This window comes from Pogona vitticeps, chromosome 10 (assembly GCF_051106095.1).
Source record: "Pogona vitticeps strain Pit_001003342236 chromosome 10, PviZW2.1, whole genome shotgun sequence".
Lineage (NCBI taxonomy): Eukaryota > Metazoa > Chordata > Lepidosauria > Squamata > Agamidae > Pogona > Pogona vitticeps.
Window position 1 is genome coordinate 25417932 of NC_135792.1, and position 19633 is coordinate 25437564.

General features: G+C 40.7%; 1 protein-coding gene across 1 annotated transcript; it reads left to right on the plus strand.

The window, feature by feature from the left end:
* Positions 1 to 991: 991 nt before the first annotated feature.
* On the plus strand, positions 992 to 18643 carry RSPRY1 (ring finger and SPRY domain containing 1). The gene is made up of 15 exons (XM_072980604.2): positions 992 to 1108; positions 2665 to 3165; positions 6571 to 6623; positions 9382 to 9494; positions 10326 to 10452; positions 10981 to 11039; positions 11291 to 11357; positions 12257 to 12388; positions 12956 to 13071; positions 13546 to 13689; positions 15255 to 15366; positions 16080 to 16182; positions 16616 to 16768; positions 17268 to 17372; positions 17585 to 18643. Exons 2-15 carry the CDS (start codon positions 2813 to 2815, stop codon positions 17679 to 17681), a joined length of 1734 nt encoding a protein of 577 aa, XP_072836705.1. The 5' UTR covers positions 992 to 1108; positions 2665 to 2812; the 3' UTR covers positions 17682 to 18643.
* The last annotated feature ends 990 nt before the right edge of the window (positions 18644 to 19633 follow it).

The window sequence follows — 19633 nt, forward strand, 5'->3', positions numbered from 1 at the left end:
TCTTTTATGCTGGAGAAAGGAAAGTACTGCACGCCAAAATGTCCAGGACTATATTCTTAGCGTTGTGCCTGGGGCCCACAAAAATAGAACTTTTGCTCTATGAATTTGTGTCTGATGCAATCAGTTGGCAAACGTGTTTCTAAAAATATATGCAGCAGTTAAGGGACAGCTACTGCTGAAAGCAGCTTGGTATTTGAAGTCTTCGGGGTTCTTTGAATTGCAGTGCTATGCTAGGAGCTACAGGACTAGTGTCATCCTAACCATTTCAAAAGGTTTATTTTCCTCTAGTAAATAGTGGCAATTGAAGACCCACTCAGGTTTTCATAGTCCAACAGGCAGACAGGGCTGGTTCAGGTGATGTTCTTTCCTGCAAACCTTGGCTTCTGTCTGAAATCAGACAAGTCAGATAAGGTTTGCAGAACCTAATTTGTATTTGGGAAATTCCTCACTATGTGTCAATTTGAGCTGGAGTTTATTTATTTATTTTCTCCTTAAATTGGGTGGTACACATCTTTTCTACTTTTTTTCACTTGATTGAAATGTAGAAAGCTGTTATTGATGCAGGAGATAGATGTGGAGAAATAGGGTGCAGGAGAAATGTAACAGCAAGGTTACATGGTTCACTGTTCATGCTTTGTGTCAGAGCTTGTAATGAGTTTCCAGATTTGCATCTGTACCAAATGTTTAGCTGACCACATAGATGTAGCTACAGCATCCTGAGCTCCAGAATTGTCTCTTACAGGTTCTTTTTGCAGACCTTGCAAATAATCAGTTTGTTGAAGATCTGATGGGAGTTGCAGTAACTAAACATGTGGAGAGTCACTCTGAGTTAGACATTGTGCTTTCTGTGGTGGAATGCTAGCTCTTTATCTTCCTTTTTGCCTCTTACACAGCTTTCCTCCCGGTATGCAAGTGTGGAATGCAATCTGAGGAGGCTGACTGGTTCCCTTTCTGTAGCTGGAAGTCTTCCTCCCTCTGGAAGAACCCGATCATACGCATCATGATTTCTCCTCCTGTTCATAAGAAAAACTTTGAAAGGACTTGACCCCCTATGTGGTGTTCAGCTGTGTAGCCATCCGTTTGAAGCAGTAAGAGAGTAGGCAGAGGGGTAGGTCGCCTTTCACATCAGTCCTCAGGCAGAACAAACCTAACTCTTTCAAAGACTAGACTGAAGGGGGGTGTTGGGTAGGACAGAAGAGACCCCCCCACAGCCGACAAAGAGGTGCTCTCTGGGAAGGTCTGTAGGGAGCTTGACCTGCAGCTTTTGGGGTCTGATGGTACTTTGCCTAGTTTCACTATAGCGATTAATTTTGTCTTCCACCATATTTTTGGAATTTGTTTGATTATTGAGCAATTATTAAAAAGAAGTCATTTATGTTTCATCCAAAATGTTTCATTTGCTGTATTACAAATGCATGTTGTAAGCCGCCTAGAGTGGTCACAATTGACTAGATAGGCGGGGTATAAATGAAATAAATAAATAAATAAATAAAAATAAATATTTGGATATCGGCAATTCCTACCACCTTGCCATTCCTACATCTTAAGGTTTCCTCTAGTTCTGCCGATATGAAGGCAGTAGAAGGTTCATTTGATTCACTCTGGATATCCCTTTGATTTATTTCTATTATGCACTGGTTGGTTTTCCCTGACAGGAGCAGTCGGTGTGCTCTTTGAGCACCACACTGTAAACTTCTGAGAAATGACTGGACAGTTTTGGCTGGAATCCTACTGAACTTTTTGTGTGAACAAAACAATTCCACTAGCATGAAAACATAGGATCAAGCTGTCGGTTTTCTTCATGCTGAGCATCACAGCTATGGTGACAGTGTGTTTACAACCAATGCAGTCCCACATGACTACACTGGCGTAACTTTCCACTCAGTGGAAGTTCAATAGGATACTGAGGTTTTCTTTTCTTAGAATTTTTCTTTTTCCCTTAGAAAAACAGTCATTCTTCAGTATGTGGACCATTAAAATTTTTTGATGGTTTTCAAATTCTAATTAATTAATTACTTTTTAATCTGTCTGTGTATTTGGTAAGCAATGTAGGATGGCAGGAGACAGAGTATGTACTGTATATTTTTCAGATATAAAAAAACCAGGTTGTTCTGGCAGGAATATTCTGAGAATTGTCATTCAAAACATCCTAACTCTGATGTTTTGAAATAAAAAGCAAAGTGTGCTGCTTATATACAGCCCCACAGCTCTTAAAGTGCTTTCTGAACAGTTTACAGTTTAATTATCCAGACTACACATAAACAAACAATGGTAAAGTAATTGTTGGTCATGTGGAATGGAGTAGCTCTTCCAAGTCTATGTGGTAACATTTAGTTACCTAGTTGCCTGGGAAACTTCCACCGTCCTTAGTTAACTTTAAACTAACCTGTTTTCCATCATCAGGAAGACATTTAGAATAACAAATACATTGTTTTGTAGCTTAGGACTGGTGAAACTTCTGGCCATTTCTAGTTTTGGTTCTGAGGTGCGTTGCAATTCAAAGCAGGTTGTGGTGGGTTAACCCTCCTGGAGTCTCAGAGCTTGCCCAGCCAACTTTAATAAATAGATCTTTTAAAATAGATACTTGGAAGAAAGCATGCTTGCAAGCTGTATGATATTAAAGTTTAAAATCTAAACTGATGGGATGGTTTTCTTTCTCTTTAGGCCTCCTCTTGGACAACCAATGTTTATCTCCAGTGATGATGTCAGAAATTAAAGCCGCCATTCCCTGCCTAGTCCAGTTATTACAAACTTGTATGATGCAAAGACTGCAGTTCAGCATCCAAAAAACATTGCTTTTAAAACTGTCTAGATGATTGTCGTTGCTTTTGTCGTGTTCTACGTGAGCAGAAGCCTTCTCCAAGGTTTACGGTGCCGGCTGACTCTTGGGCAGAACCTTCCCTGTTGGTTGCAGATCCTGGGGGACAGCATCATGGGCAACTCCTGCGTTTGTCGGGAAGACAGCGGGGCAGAAGACAATGCAGATTCCAGGAGTCGTCAGGCGGAGAGCAGCAGAGCACCTGCACCTGAAACAAGGAGCCATCCGAGGGACCCAGTACGGCCGCCCCGGCGGGGGCGGGGGCCACATGAACCAAGGAGGAAGAAACATAACGTGGATGGGTTAGTGCTTGACACGCTAGCGGTGATTCGGACACTTGTAGACAAGTAAGTACTTCTTGAAGAGTAGAGTTGGCTGCAAATGACTCCTCATTTTCTTTTGAATAACTCTGATGGAATTAGAGGAAGTTCAGGTGTTTTGCCCCCTCTCTTGGTACACCATGATGATGATGGCTAGGAATCCATATAAGTGTGCTGCTTATATACCTCCGTAGCTCTTAAATCACTCTCTGGGTGATTTACAATTTAATTATTCATATTAGAACCCCACCCTCAGCAAACAGGGTACTCAATTTACCAACCTCAGAAGGCTGACAAAAGATTCCCAGTTACTCTCTGATTGCCTCTGCACATGTGTGCATACACAGGTATGCACACATATTGCGTGCTTTGAAACTGAAGATTCTTTTTTGGCTATGGTGGGGGGAAACAGCACAAAGACATAGCAGCCCCTCTAACACACTTTAGGGGTTATAATGTGGTTTATTGACCAAGTAGGAATAGCCAGTTGTGCCAAATCAGTCAAAATAGCATGTTTACTTTATTTATTTATTTAATTTATATGCCGCCCACACTACCCAAAGGTCTGTGGGCGGCTTACAACATTTAAAATACAATAAAAATTCAGAACAATTCAAATACTATTAAAATATATATAAAAATTGCCATTGGACCCACAGCTAATATTATTTCAATTAAAAGTCTTCTGGAATAGGAAGGTTTTGACCTGGCGCCGAAATGTCATCAGCGTCGGCGCCAGACGAATCTCAGTTGGGAGGACCTTCCATAGTCTGGTGCTTTAAAACTTGGTGAACATAAGGAGATATTTCTTCAGTTTGTAGTCATCTCTGGCTGAGGTGACTCCAGGTGATTGAGAGTCCCCTTTGTCTTGGTAGTGGTGCTGTTTGTGGCTATTAATGGTATCTGTTATAATCCAGAAAGAAAGGTCTGTCTGGTCCCCAAAATTATACAAATGTAAGAGTGAGTGATATATTTTATTGGACCAGTGAAGAATCAAAGAAATTGCAAGCTTCTGGGGGAGAAAAAATTACTTTGTTTTCATAGAGTCTATGTGTTAAGACTCCGTTATGGCATTGAGTTAAAACGTTATACAGAAGAAAGAAGTAGGCTATTGAGGAGAAAAAATATATATATTTTATTTAAAAGATGAGTGTATGGCTCATAGTGCTCTCACTTCCCTATGCTACTTCCAGGGTATGAGGCAGCTTGCTTCTGGATACTCATTGGTGGGAGACAATAGCAGGAAAAACCTGTTGCCACAGTTGGGCTACACTATGAAATGGGATGCTGGCCAAGAAAGGCCCTTGCTCTGTCTCAAGAGGGATGCTAGTACGAATAGGTGGAAAACCCACTGGGAAGGCCTGTTCTGACTGCGGAGAAGCAGAGTGGTGGTGTGCAAGCACTGTCAATAGAGTTCCATAAGACCACTTTGGAAGGAGCTGCCTCTGTGCACATTCTGTGGGGATAGGACTGAGCTATCAAATCGCTTCCATGTTGCAGCTGGACCTCAGTATTTCTGTTCAACGGCCTAGTATTTGTTTTATCTCAGCAGTTCAAAAGTGCTTCAGTTATTAGTTTAGGAAAGTCCTTGGCCTCCTTTTAGAAAATCCCTTCTGCATGAATTTTTTTGCCCATCAAAATAAAAAAAAAATCTACTTGCAAGGAATTTAAAATCATAGTGGCTTGTTATTGGTTGTTTTTAGAGGAGAAAGCAAACACATTGGGAAGACCACCTTGAAAGTCACTTCTGCTCACGGCGGTGGCCTTAAAATCCTGAGTGCTGCTTTTCTTGATTAAAATCTTTGTTCTTCGGATGCCAGTTTTTATTATCTTTTGTATCTTAATTTCAACAAGAGTGATGACAGTTTCCTTCCTGCTTCATTATCTAGGCACTCACTGGTGGTGTCGAAATGCTGTTTCATAACTCCTTAGGTGATTGTTCCATTTTTTGCTGTCTGCAAGCTCTGTATCTCTCATGTCTTTTCTGGCAAGGAGGAAAGAACTTACGTTAGACCCAGGGAATGGTCTGAAGGCAGATGCTGCAGCAGCATGTAAATCAAATGTTTATCCATGGGGAATATACAACACCCGTTTTACAACCATTTTACTGGTTACCAGTTTTCTTCCAGGCACAATTCATACCTATCTTCCAAATAGACAAATAGAGAGTTGGAAGCCTTTGGCTGGAAGGCAGCCTAAAAATCTAGAAATAAGACAAATGAAACATTTGGATCACTGAATTCTAATTGTATGGGTTGGTTATGGCAGTAATAAGAGTGTGGAATAAGAGATTTTTATATGCCAAGCTAGGTTCTTTGTTTTCACTTTCATTCCAGCATGTTGCACCAGAAGAAACCTGCTGTTTTGTGATGTATAAAACTCAGTTTGTTCTTAGTTAGAGGACTGGGAAACATCCTTAAGGGCACATCAGTAGCTGCAGGTCCCTGGATTTCAGTAACTCAGGCCATTCTGTGTTCTTCCCCATCCTGGTTTCCTTCTGGTCTGCTGGACTACAGATCCCTTGCTTTCCCTGGCAGTGCCTGTCTTGAAGGCTAAGCAAGAGAACATACCTTGGTGCTGCTGATTTAAATAATATGTGTGTTTAACTCTCGGGGGTGCCTTGGATGTAGCTTAAACTTAAAATTATAGTGATCTAAAACACTACCTCCTTGCCTTTGTTATATAGTAGGTACAGCGTTTGGTGTGGAGTTGTGGCTTTTAACTATGCAAGACAGACGGATTTAAAATGTGGCTTTATCCATTTATTGGTTCAAGCAGGTGACCAAAAAGGAAAAACAAAACACTACAACAAATGAATAGAAACAAAACAGAACCGTAAAACTCCTAAAAATGCAAACACTTTGGCCATAGGATGAAATATGAAAAATAGAGATAGTTACTCTTCATCCTTCAAGATGAAATGAATGGGAAAATAAATGCCAGAAAGAGAATAATGTATTAGCTGGAAAACCCTGGGGATTCGTTTGGTTGCTGCGCAGAACTGTTGCTTGTATCTAAAGTCAAAATAGTTGTGATGATGTTCACCCTTTGAGGGGAAGAAATTGTGTTAATTTGAATGTCAAACCAAAGAACAGAGTGCCCCTGGTCATATCACAAAACATTCTAGGTAATAGTAGGTCAATTGCTCACTTTCTCTCTAACTGACTGCCAACATGAGATTATTGTAAGAATAAATGTGAGTTCATGCTACTCTGAGTTACTTAGAGAAGAGGTGAGTTAAAAAACTGATTTGACAGGTAAGTGCTGTAGATGATGAATGCTCTCTGTTATGGAGAAGTGTGTTGTTAGGCAATAAAAAAACCTCATGCAACAGTCATGTATCTGCATGCTGTGTTTCTTGTTCACTTTGTGTTGACAAAGGTGTGTCATCCCTGATAAAAATTAATGTGATCCTTTTTCTTTTTCTTTCAGTGATCAAGAACCTCCTTATTCAATGATGACTCTGCATGAAATGGCTGAAACAGGTATCTCCAATACTCTAATGCGGTTGTGATCTGCTGGGAAGTCCCTGAGCACTGAAAAGAAGCTTAAAGTTCTGCTGCATGTGTATTTCCTGGGGTTGAGGCAATTTACAGTAATTATCTAAATAATACTGCTGCTCAACAATGAGCTCAGTAAAATTGTAATTAGCTTAATACGTGTAGCTGTCTAATCTGCCTCAATTTATGAGCTGTGTTGTTGCAAAACCATCCAGCCAGCTGCCACGAGTGAGGCTCAAGCTAACAGACTCTCTTTGCTCTTACAGGCAACTAGGGCTTGAGACTGGTAGCCAAACAGCTGTACTATTTGTTTCCAACATAAGATAATTTAGATGACTAGGCTGCTTTGCAAGAGAAAGGAGGAGTATCCTGGAATGTGTGCCAATAACTTCCAGACTGTCTCTTAAGTCGTTACATGTTTTAATTGTTTCCTTGCCGAGAGCACTTGCCAAGGTGTGAATTCCCCTGCTCTGGGCAGGGTGGGCCACACAACTGACTTGGATGGCAAGATTTGGGTGTCTTGAAAGGGCAGGAAATCGTTAATTGCTTACTTGGTTGTTATTTCTCCCACTGGGGACATTCTGTGAGAAGCAAACATTTGCTTTTTTGTTTTGTTTAATTTTTGTTTTTTGTCTTGGCTTTGGGTACTACGTACCTTGTCTTGGGTGAGTGAGGGTCTCCCCTTTGCTGCTTTTGTCTCAGGCAGCAAAATGACGGATGCTGGTGACCTCAAAGTGCCAGAACCTAGGAGGCGGTACTACTAAGGAGGTTCTGCTTTTTAGCTGCATAGGTTCAAAGAACTTAACTCCAGAGTAAAGAGCACCTCTTTAGAAAAGTTAGAGGGATATCCATTTCCTATCTTTTTCACATCTTATGGTGGTGGGTTTCTGTGAAACCTTTGCAGCCTTTTCAGTCTTCAAAGGCCGGCAAGGAGGCTTGTATCCTCATCATCTCTTAACACAGTGTATGTCCAAAGACCATTGTGATCCCATCTGTTTCCTCTGAAGTGATGCTGTTTTTAAAATGTGAGAAAGAAATAAACAACTAAAATGTCAGCTGTAGCCCTGATTATGTCTTGATCTGGGGTAGAGCCTCTAAGCCTCTGTCACTCTGACTTTCGCCCTCTTTTTCTGGGTGAATGATTAGGAAAAAGGGATCAAACTAAGACATCATCTGGTGATCCGAAGAGGTTTCCAAGAGGAGAACAGCCTGAGCATTCAGATTTTTGTACTTGACTGAGAAGCCTATCCTGAGTTGCTTTGTATAGAAATAATACAGAGTGTGGAAAAGTGGCCATGGTGGCCAGGATTTGTAGTCTAAAAATATAATTCAGTGGCCAGTGCACTCCTCTCTCTCATGCTCAAGACTTATTTAAAAGAAAGGGTGCTAGAAATCAGTTTGAAGAATATAGGGCATTTTAAATGTTTTGCCTCTTTTCTGTGCCTTCCTTGATGAGCATCACCTTGATGAGAAGGAGGGGCAGTTTTGTTTGTTCTCTGTGTCCTCATATTGCAAAACACAGGATCTGGCATCTGGAGTGAGGATGGTGGAGGCAATGCATTGGAGCTTTCTGCTGACCTCCTCTTTCCAGGGTTAGCTCCAGAATATTAGAAGTGGGCCAATCCTTTTCATCCTAATGGTGAAATACATAGGTAGACTGTCTACTCACACATTTCACCGGTCACTGTATCTTTAGCAGCCAGTTCCTAGGTTCTGTCATTTGGCAATTGGAATTCTTGAAGAAGTTGTGAAGACGATGGGGTGGATCTGTTCTTGAGAAGCCATACTGAGTTGTTTTGCAGGATAAATTAAGAGTTTTGATTGAAACACAGTGGAACCAGAGCAAACTTTTTATTTCTTGTGTCAACTGTGGTAATGCCCAATGGTGAATTTTTCACACATCACATTACCAATTACAAAATAAATTCAGGTAGTACAGGGGCCTCAGACCCTTGGGATGGTTCCTCTGGGCTTCTCCGCATCATCTTCTGTAACTTTGTTTTTTAAATCTCCCAATGTTTAAAAAAAAACAGGTGTGTGTGTGTGTCCCCAGCTCATTTTAAAAGAAAAAAATTAATCTCCCCAGGCCTTCACTGCTGGCAAGAAGAATTTTAAGATATAATATGCTGCCATTTTGGTCCTGCCGTTGTGTGGGCCTTGCCTTGCCACACCTGAGCCATCTCTGCCTCTCCCATAGATCGTCTCTGAAGTAGCATTTGACCCTTGGGTTAAAAGAGATCTCCCGCTCTTTACCAGGGGGTGGACAAAGTGTAGCCATCTGTTGGGTTGCAACATCAGTTCTAGCCCCCATAGCCAGTGGCAAGGAATGCTGCCGCTGGTGTTCCAGCAGCATCTGGAGGGCTGTACGTTTCCCACAACTGAAGTAGAGTGTACTTGTTTTACATCTAGGCACCATCAATTAAAAGGTTATCTGGAAGCAGGATCCAATTAGCACTTGGATCCTCCTGAACCAGATAGTAAACATAAAATGTGCAGACTTTCTTAATGCTTAAGTGAATGGAGCTAAGAATGTTTGCACTGTTTCAGGGAACTACTAACTTTGTCCTACTCTTTCAGTCTGGGTTGGCAGCTAATTGTTAACTACTTACCGGGTGGCTGAGATAAGTCTTGCAAATGAATCGTTAAAGTGCTACTTAAGAGACACTTGTGACTATTTCTGCGCGGACTGTCTCTTTCTGCCATTGTCAGTCTAAGATGGTTGCCTCTCTTCTCTGGTTAACAGATGAAGGCTGGCTGGAAGTTGTCCAGTCCTTAATTAGAGTTATTCCATTAGAAGATCCTCTGGGACCAGCTGTGATAACTTTACTATTGGATGAGTGTCCATTGCCAACAAAAGTAAGTGAAATAAATATGTGTGACTCATAGCCTGGTTTCAAACACACGTAGCAAACAAGGCTTTAGAGTGGCATCTTTTAAAAGTAGCAAGGTCTGTATGGGGGTTGTGTTGGGAAACGAGATGTAACTATATATCTGCTTCACTTCCATGTGAATACACTGGACAGAAGTCATCACAGTGAAGTGAATGCAAAGTGAATTGGTATATGCTTTATCTTCCTATAATGGATCGCAGTAGCAATACAGATAAGACAGTTTATTTGGTTTAGGTAGTGTTCATTATTTAATCCTGCCATTGCACTTAGGGAAGCAGCATCAGCAAGAACAATAGGGAGCAGAGCTCTGCCGATATGTGTTGTAATGATTTTTACTATTTTCTTGTTCTGAAGATGGGCTTGCTTAAAATTGTGATTACCATTTAAGTGTTTTGTGTCATCATAGTTCAGTAGATATGTGTTGCCAATATTCCCTCTAAGCTGTGTGGTTGTGCAGTGCTGCATTGGTGTTGCACACCCAAGCCAGTGTAGCCGCCCATTTGCGTCCAATCACAGCCAGAACCCTGCTATCGCTGGGTGGAGCCCCTACTCAGTGCTGGTGGAAAATTAGAAGGAACATTGTGTGTTGGTATTCATTATAAAGCAAAATATTAAACAAAGATATACAAAAAGGAAACTTGCTTAATTTTTCCAAAGCCTATTGTTTAATTCAGTGGATTGCTTACATTTTAATCAGCCTGCATTGGCAGTGAGTGATTTGCTGAGATCAGATTAGCAGAAAGGAATGTGTGCCTTGGTATTGATCCGTTTGACTCTTCTTAACTTCCTTACATAGGATGCACTGCAAAAGCTGACGGAAATACTTAGTTTAAGTGGAGCCGTTGCTCGCCAGGATGCCTGTCATCCCGCCAAACACCGGAACACAACGGCAGTACTGGGCTGTTTAGCAGAAAAACTTGCAGGTACATGGAGTTTTATTGTCTGCTTATAGGTAGCTAGGATGGCTATATGACTCCCATTCTTTCTCTCTCTTCTTCCTCCCCATTTTCCCCTCTAACTTTTCTTCAACTTGCACTTTAACTGCAGAAAGTACATTGCATGTAATTAGACATTGTCTTCACAGCCCATCCTTTAAAGCCTTGGTTGCTGCTTAGAGCTTTAACTTTTCCAGTGAAATCAATCAGTCTTAAAAGTGCAGAGTTTAGTGTGTGTGTGCTCTCAGGAACTTATAAATATGGTCTTTTGTTAATGAGTGTTGAGCAGGAATTCAAATTTGGCACTTTCCTGGAGAATGCCTTTAATGTACTACTGGATTTTTCTGCACTAATTATTGCAGTGATAATCTAACAGAAGCAACTTTTAAAAAGAAAAGGCCAAAGTAGTGGAGAAGACAGGATACCACAGATAGCTCTTTAACAGCCATGTACTGTATTAAAATAAAGTAATGCAACTGTTTAGATGCACATGTTTCATTTTTAGTCTTGTTGCAGGCCCTGCAAGTGTAAGTTTACTCAGCCAGGGGATTTTGGAGTACTTACTGCAGAGCTTGGTGAGTAAAATAAATAAGCTTCCTTTTAAAAATTGTTGTGTTTTGTGGTGCATGCCAGAGGATTTAGTTTTATGCGCTTTAGCAAATGCAAGTCGAAACTAAGATGTGTTGTAGTGTAACAAGCATGCTTTTGTCTTGACAATGAAAATGATTTTCCCCATGTTGGTCAAATCCCTAAAGATTTTCTGCTTGCAGAGGCCAGGGAAGCTTAAAGGAGGACTGTAGGCCAGTAATTCTCTTCTTTGTCGTAGGAGTTCCAGTCTCATCCGACAGTAATGCTTTTTGCACTAATAGCCCTGGAAAAATTTGCACAAACAAGTAAGTGTGATTATTCAAAATGGGGTCAAAAAGCTCAACTCAAAATGGCTGCCTGTAGTTACAACGAGGAATTGTATCTTCTTAATTGTTTATAAGGGTCTGCCTGAGAGGGCCCTGGCTCGCTGTTTGTTTGTTTATTTATTAGTTTTATTTATATGCCGCATTTCTCCCAACAAGGGACCCAAAGCGGCTCACAACATTAAAATTCACACCATTTAAAAACACAATAAGTTAAATATTAAAAGATAAATCAAACTGTTTAGTCCATATCCTAGAGCAGACATCAACAGCCTGTGAACCACAGTGGTGCCTGAGTAACTCCCTTGCCACTGTCTTCCCCACCACCAGTGGAAGGAAGGAGGCTGGGTCACACCCACAACCACCTCCAGCCGTAGCCATAAAGTGCTTGAGCCTTCTTCACTCATGGCTTCCTGCGGTATCCAGAGGCACAAAAGTTTACCATTCTTGTATTCTTGTTAGATGGCCCTGATTGTTACGGGGGAGCTGTCCCGATTAATTCTCAGTCAAAGAAAGTTAAGTCCTCAAACTGAGCCTTTGGTGCTAATGCTATCTTACACTGTGGGGCGAAGGGATTTCCTGAATATAGCAAGCAAAAAATAATTTTAAAAGGACGTCCCAGCTTCTGTTTTATTGCAGGATCATACTTATTAGATGCTGATCCTGCTAACTGATTGCCAGTTTTTCAATGCCTCAATCCTTGATTGTTGCATGATTTCTTCCTCGAGAAACAGGAGAGATAAATCCTTTTCCTTTTTTTTTTACACCAAGTTTTAAAACACGGTGTCTGTCCTTGCAGAAGCTTCTTTCAGTATTGTTTCTCTATAGCTTCTCCTGCATAGTCTTTTTCACAGTTTTCTTCCTGTGTTTTCCAATTCTAGGTGAAAATAAAATGACTGTTTCTGAAACGTGCATCAGTGACCAGCTTGTCTTGTTAGAGAAATGGGCAGATAATCCAGACTACTTAAAACGCCAAGTTGGATTCTGTGCCCAGTGGAGTTTAGACAATCTCTGTAAGTACGAATATAAGCAAAGTAATCTGGTTCAAAATGCCATTACCTTTTGTTTTGTTTCTAATTAAACAGATATTTGACCTGATATAATGGTGACAGATTAGCTTTCAAAATCATGATATATGGGGTTTTGGATAAAGCCAAGACCTTGCCATGGGCCCTATCCCATGCCAAATACTTAAATTAGTCACAAATTGCATATCCTTGTTCTAGCTTTCTGAACAGTTAAAAAAAACCCTGGCGGTGGGAAGGGGGGCACTGGGAGCTTTAAAAATGTGGGAGGGGGCTTATGAAAGCAAATGTAGGCCACATTTTACATATTCCTGCCTCTACCACCGATTACAGCACTAGTCACCTATGATTAGATGTCAGGTCTGTCCCTTTAAAATTTATTCATAGGTTGGATGGAGAGAAGTGATTGTTTGGAAATTACCTGCACTACATTGGTTAATCCCCTATATAGACAGTAGCATTAAAACAGCTGCATCTTACTGCTAGATCTGAGTTATGTATTACTGGCACTGCTGCAGAAAAAGTCCTGACTTCTCAATATATCCTCTTCCATAGTTCTGAAAGAAGGCAGACAGTTTACATATGAAAAGGTTGACTTGACCCACATTAAGGCCATGTTGAATAGTAATGATGTCAGTGAATACCTTAAGATCTCCCCACATGGGCTGGAGGTAAGTCTTTTGTTACAGTCTTCCTTCTAAGAGGTTTTTACTCATTCTTTCTCTTACTCATCAGCACAACAAGGTTTCAGGAGCATCACCGGCTGGGTTTGTTTTCCTTTGGAAGAAAAGGCACTAATCTGGCGACTTTTGTAATTTTTATGCTCTTAACTCAAACTAAGGAGGATTTTTTTTATATAAAAGCAGGATTGTAGGTGAAAATATTGACAAGCCAATTAAGGGTGTTTAATATGTTCATTCTAGGTTTTGTTTTGTTTTTCAGTTTAAAGCTGGGGTCCTATTTAATTACAGTGTTAAGTAACACAGAAAAACATAACAGATACAAGCAAAGATTAGTTAAAAACCATTTAATGTCAAAGTAGTGCTGAAGACTTCCATATAGGGATAAAATTCTGCCTGCTGGGCCAGGCTGGCATTTTCTTTGGAGGCCAATTAATTGATTGATTATTTGTTTCTATTTGCCAGGCTCGGTGTGATGCCTCATCTTTTGAAAGTGTCCGATGTACCTTCTGTGTAGATTCTGGAGTCTGGTATTATGAAGTCACAGTCATTACATCTGGAGTGATGCAGATAGGATGGGCTACCAAAGACAGCAAATTTCTCAACCATGTAAGTGCTGCCTTCTCCCACGGGGTTAGGCTCATCAAGCAGCATGGACACTGCAGGCCCACCTCTGTATTTTCGTTATCCCACTCCTTTAGGTTAGAGGCAGTTTAAAATCAGATGGAAGGTCTTCTCTGTGACACCACATTTTTGGAATCACCCACTCTCAGTATCATTGCCTATTCTTCTAGTTTCTGTGCAGAGGCTGTGTGGATTCTGCCATTTTCCTGCATTTTTGGTTTAAGTGTCCTAAAGTCCATGAATGACATACTTGGGAAAGTAGGATGTAATTGCCTCTTAAACCTAAGGCCACTCATCCAAATCTGTAGTCTTTATTGTGTGTATTGCTGTATCTTACTCATTAGATTAATAAGTTCTTCACACTGGTGCAAACCTGATGAAGTGACATTTTAATCTACAAAAGCTCATTTATTGTATTGTGATTTTTAGTGATCTATAAAGATATTGCCTGGTTTTGCATTTGGATTTTATATTGTTTGGACCGCACGGCTACCCTTTATTTCACACATGAAGTTACCTACAGTCAAATACGGGCATTCATTTCAGTTTTTACTCTTATGAACATGGCTGTAATAATCTGTCTAATGTTCGCTGAACCATGGCTGCAAGTTCTGGCTTCAAGTTCTAGGCATTCGGTTTCTGTTTCTCAGCTGCCTAAAGCCACTTGAGAGACGGAGACCAAGCGAGATGGTCCTTAGGTGGGTGAAGCTCAGCCTAGGCAAGAAGTACAGTTTGACTGATAGACCGTATAGGAAGGGCAGAAGGAAGGATCCAAAAGTGTTTGCTGATAGTTTGTCATGGGCTCTTCTAGTTTTGAGAGAGACCCTATCTTGAAATGTTTTGGTGACATGCCTTCCCTGGAATAAAAAGAGGAAACAAGTTACTGATAAACAAGAAAAGTGAAAAAGAAGATGCAGAACTTGTCAGCAGAAATGAAATATCATAATAAATTGATTTTGGGGAGAAAATGCAGATGAGGTTCTGTCCGTGGATTTCTCCCAAAGGACATGAATTGTTCCTATGAGTTGTAAATTTAAATATTTTAATGATCAGTTTGCACCAGGGTGGGTCGATATCATTTGGACTCAATTTAAATAAAACATTATATTTTTAAAATAAATATATCATTTATTTTTATCCGGCCCAGTTTGTGACATTCTTTGAAAAATACGTGAAAAATTATTGAGGGGGGGGGGAATATGATTTAAATTACTGGTTTGCAACTCTGTCACTTGGGAACTTTGATCATTGATTTAAATTGCCTTGATTTAAACTTACCCGTCTTAAGTTAAACAAAGCTAGGAGCCTCAAGAGGATGTTTTCGGTCCGGTTGACTGAACAATGAATCAGATGTTCAGACTTCCACTCAGAGGATACGCTTGAGCTGACGGTTCTCTGGCCAGGCTTCCCCTCTGCCGTGAAGGAGCAGGCGGATACCTTGTGTATGCCTGTTGTTACGCAAAAGAGTTGTCTGCCTTTTTATAGAAAGATCTCTGCCAGTTCTGGCATACCCCAAGGAAGCTAAGTGGTGTCTTCTGTGTTCCTTGAAGGAAGGTTACGGTATCGGGGATGACGAGTACTCCTGTGCATATGACGGCTGCCGGCAGCTGATCTGGTATAATGCCAGAAGTAAACCACATTCTCATCCATGTTGGAAGGAAGGTACGCCAGCCCCCTCTCTTCTTGCCGCCTTCTAGAATTCTTCTGGTTAAATCTCTGGAAAGGGTTTAAATGTGTCAGTTTGGTATTTTCTGTCAGTCTCGTACGGTCTTTCCCGACCTGTTTCCTTTCATTGTAGATATTTCCTCTTGAAGATGCATTGTGCACGTTCTAGTAAGAATGCAGTGGTAAAGCTTGCCAAGGGAATGAGGGGGCTGTGCCCCTTTTGGTTAGGGAGAGTATCACTTTGGAATGCCCCCCACCCACCCAAGGGATGGTGCTTTCCCCAGCACATACAGAAATACTGTTCTTTCTCCCATTTATTTAAAACATTTCTACCTTGCCTTTCTCCTTAAAGAGGACCCAAAGCCACAAATTGTTAGAAGACAATATTTAAAACTAAGAACAATGAGTATACAAAACCAGCTTGCATCATTAAGATATAATATTAAAGCAAAAAAAAAACAAAAACCCACCAACAGTCTGAGAAACGATAAACACAAGCAGTACTGTGGAAATGTTGCCGTTTCAGCATGTTGGATTGGGTAAAAACCGGGGATGTGGTTCCTGTTTCATAGCAGCAACACATGATGCTGAGACATTTGTGTAGTTTTGGCCGTGAATGTACATTTGGGAGGGGATGGATGCATATTCCATGTTTTCAATCGCTTCTGTAAGGATCTTTGTTGTTTTTTTTTTCTCGCATTTGACTTAAGGTGACACCATTGGATTTTTACTCGACCTGCAAGACAAGAAAATGATTTTTTATTTAAACGGGAACCAGCTTCCTGCTGAGAAGCAAGTCTTTTCTTCTGCTGTGTGAGTAGCATCGTTCTCTTGAGGGCAGCAAACATTTCATAGCACATTAACAGTTAGTCCTCATGGTATTTGAAAGGAGGCCATCAAGGATTGCAAATGTGTAGTGACCATCTTGCTGTGCTAGCAGTAAGGAGCCACGTCGTCGTACACATATGGCTTTGCCCCAGGGTCACTTGGTTTACAGCAGCCATCTCTCCCCCTCCCCTTTTATGCACCCAGGATAGCAATCAGCATCTCAGTAACAAGCAAGAGTCTTCTGCCATGGTAAACTTTTTTTTTCCTTTACACAAGCAAAAACCAGCAACAGGATCCTTGGGCTTTTTATTTGGAGGGGGTTGATGTTTAGTGATGAGGGTTCTCCTGCAATCTACTTGAATGATTCCGCCACTTGTGAATTTTTCCAAGTGCATTAATACTCTCCTTTATTTTGCAGGTCTGGCTTCTTTGCTGCAGCTAGTTTCATGTCTTACCAACAGTGCGAGTTCAACTTTGGAGCAAAACCTTTCAGATATCCACCAACAACTAAATTTAGCACCTTTAATGATCATGCCTTCCTATCAGCAGAAGAGAAAATAATTTTGCCAAGGTAATCCTCTTTTTTTAAACTTCTCAGTGCATGAAACTGAAGAGCTACGATAGAATCATGCCTTATAGGATTTGTTGCACTCTAATGTGGTAAATACAGGATGCTATGAAATCTTAATAGTCTGAAGTCCATATCATGCCTTCAGCCTGTTACAGAGGATGAACTGATTCATCTCATGACTGCTTGAAGTTTGGGAGTGGGGGGCAGAAAGTCCCCTAGAGATGGCAGATATCTGTAGCTCTAAGAAATGTTTGGGTGGGAGCAAAATCTGAGGCTAGCAGAATAAATCATGTATATGAAGAAACCCAGCGTGTTTTTAATTAAAGACTGTGATCAATTACGTACCCACAGCTGGGGATATTTATTTGCAGGTATTAGAGATTTATCATTGTACACGGTAGTTGTGCCATCGTATCCATTTCGTGTGAGCATGATACCCTGACGCTCTTTTAAATGCCAAAGCAAGTAATCAGTTGTGCTTGGTTTTCCTCCTCCTTAGGCACAGACGCTTGGCCTTGTTGAAACAAGTGAGCATCCGAGAAAATTGTTGCACTCTTTGCTGTGACGAAATAGCAGACACAGAGCTGAGGCCGTGTGGACACAGGTAATAGGAATCCTGTTTTTAATGGCAATACATATCTATATATATTCACAATAAAACGTAGTGAGTTCAATTCTTTAAAAAGATAGGGTGGGCTGGGGGGGGGGTCATCTTTCTGTTCTGAGGAAGATTTCTGAGTGACTTAGAAGCTTGCATTCTCTGGGGCAATCCAGGCCTTTCGTTAACTGACCTGACGTGCCTCGTTGTCCTTCCAGTGACCTGTGCATGGAGTGTGCCTTGCAACTAGAGACCTGCCCTTTGTGTCGGCAAGAAATACAGACTCGGGTCCGACAGATCGCTCACATCTCATGACACGTAGAGGACAGTGTCTCATCGACGTGCCTCTCATCCATTCCATCTGATGCCAGAAGAGAGAAGGGCAACTCAAGCCCCCACCACCCATGTGCTGAAAACCCAGCTGTGGGCGTTTTTTATATTGAACGATACAGGGAAGCCTGTGAAGTCACCCCGTTGCCTCAGAGCTGTGGAGTGTTTCTTTTCACAGTAATGAAAGTTGGTGGTGAAACTTGAGTTACCTGTTGGTTTGTGTCCAGCTAAGGCTGCTACAGAGTCTCTTCCTTCATCGCCTCCCCCTCAGTCCATCTTTTCCTCTCTTTTTTTCCTCCTTTTTCTGCGCCTTCCATGTACCACATAAGATTTTGCACTGGAAACATAGAATTCAAAATCTCATAGACTGGAGGGCATACCTGTCCCCTGACACCTTTATTTTTATCAGTTGTCATGCATCTGAAACAAATATCAATATTTCTTGATCAATGTAGCTTCCTGCTGGTCAGAAATCTTCTGTATTTTTTGGACTGCTGATATGAAAATGTTCAAAGACTTGAAACTTACATGAAGAAACTGATTTGTACAGAAGGTGTGAAGATTATAGAGGATTCCAAATTTTTTGATATCTTGGAGATTCCAAAGAATGTTGATTATCTTTTCTTTTTTTTTTAACTGCAGAGAATTCATGGTATTTTCATTCATAGTGTTTCTAACTCCAATTTCAGTACCATTTCTGTGAGAAGTAAACTAATTTTCAGGATGAATTCTTCAAACGGCAATGCCAGACTGGAGAAAGTTTGATATTCATGGTATTTTAAGGTACCATTGGTTATTGTGCTTTTTTTTTTTAAATTCAGCATCTATTGTTGCAAATTCTGTACATTTGGAAAATATTGAGCTGTAGATCTCCAGATTTGGAAAGAACGTGGAGCGAATGTGTTAATATGGTTTTTGCAAGAAATACATGTTTGAATAGCAATTAAGCCCAGGTTGGTCATACTGCTCTTTTTGTTTAAGGGAGGTCTAACAAATTTACAGTTATATTTTGCTAAGTGTATACCAGTAGGGTTGAAGGCAGGTGTGTTGAAGCCACCAAGCACAATATTACTGCAATTCCTTGTGGGCTCTTGAAACAGACGAAATTTTCATGACAATGCAACCAGTATCCAGCGTTACATATTTCTTAATACAGTAGGACCCCCATATCCACGGGGGGATCAGTTTTAAGCCCCTCAACAGTTGCTTAAAAATGCAGATTATATTTATTTATTTATTCAATTTATATGCCGCTCACTCTACCCAAAAGTCTCTGGGCGGCTCACAATTATAGCAGATGCTATTTTAATAGCAAACACTGTACATAACATGGCTTCCTTTAGTGGTCAGTTTTGGTAACTTCATCTTTAGAAATTTGTTTTTCTGGGATTTTTCTTTTAATATTTCCAGACTATGGATATATTTTCCATGAACCAGCGGAAAATTATCCTGTGGATACAGGGGTTCTGCTGTACTGTGCTTCCATAGAAGTGTAAAGATAACACACACAGAATCGACCTGTATGAAAACCTTGGTTTAAAAAGAAAGGGTAAAGAGGTGTGTTTGATGAAAGCATATGGATAATCCCTATTGAAGCCTAAGAAGACAGAAGTGTGCCTGCAAAACGTTCCAACTCCTTATCGGTCTTCCTCATTCTGCGAATGAAGGGAAATTTATGCACGCTTAATTCATCTGGATATCGAGCTTTGCTTAAAAACCATAATTTATCAGAAAGCATAGAGCCTGCCAACGTTCAATTGATAATTGAAAAATCGGTCCTGAATACATTGGTCTATAAAAGAGTCTTCCATTTTCCACCTTGTTGGCTAGGATCCCTGACACCGATTGATTTTAGTGTTTCTCTCCCACTGCCACCCTGTATCTTTTGAAACAGGAATCCTTCATCAAAGTTATCCAAGCCTTCTGTTCTTCTAAGC

Coding starts and splice junctions, on each gene's coding strand:
- RSPRY1 (XM_072980604.2), top strand. CDS start 2,813: ATGATTGTCGTTGCTTTTGTCGTGTTCTACGTGAGCAGAAGCCTTCTC. Junction 3,166..6,570: donor ATTCGGACACTTGTAGACAA/GTAAGTACTTCT, acceptor TTTTTCTTTCAG/TGATCAAGAACCTCCTTATT. Junction 10,453..10,980: donor TTTAGCAGAAAAACTTGCAG/GTACATGGAGTT, acceptor GTCTTGTTGCAG/GCCCTGCAAGTGTAAGTTTA.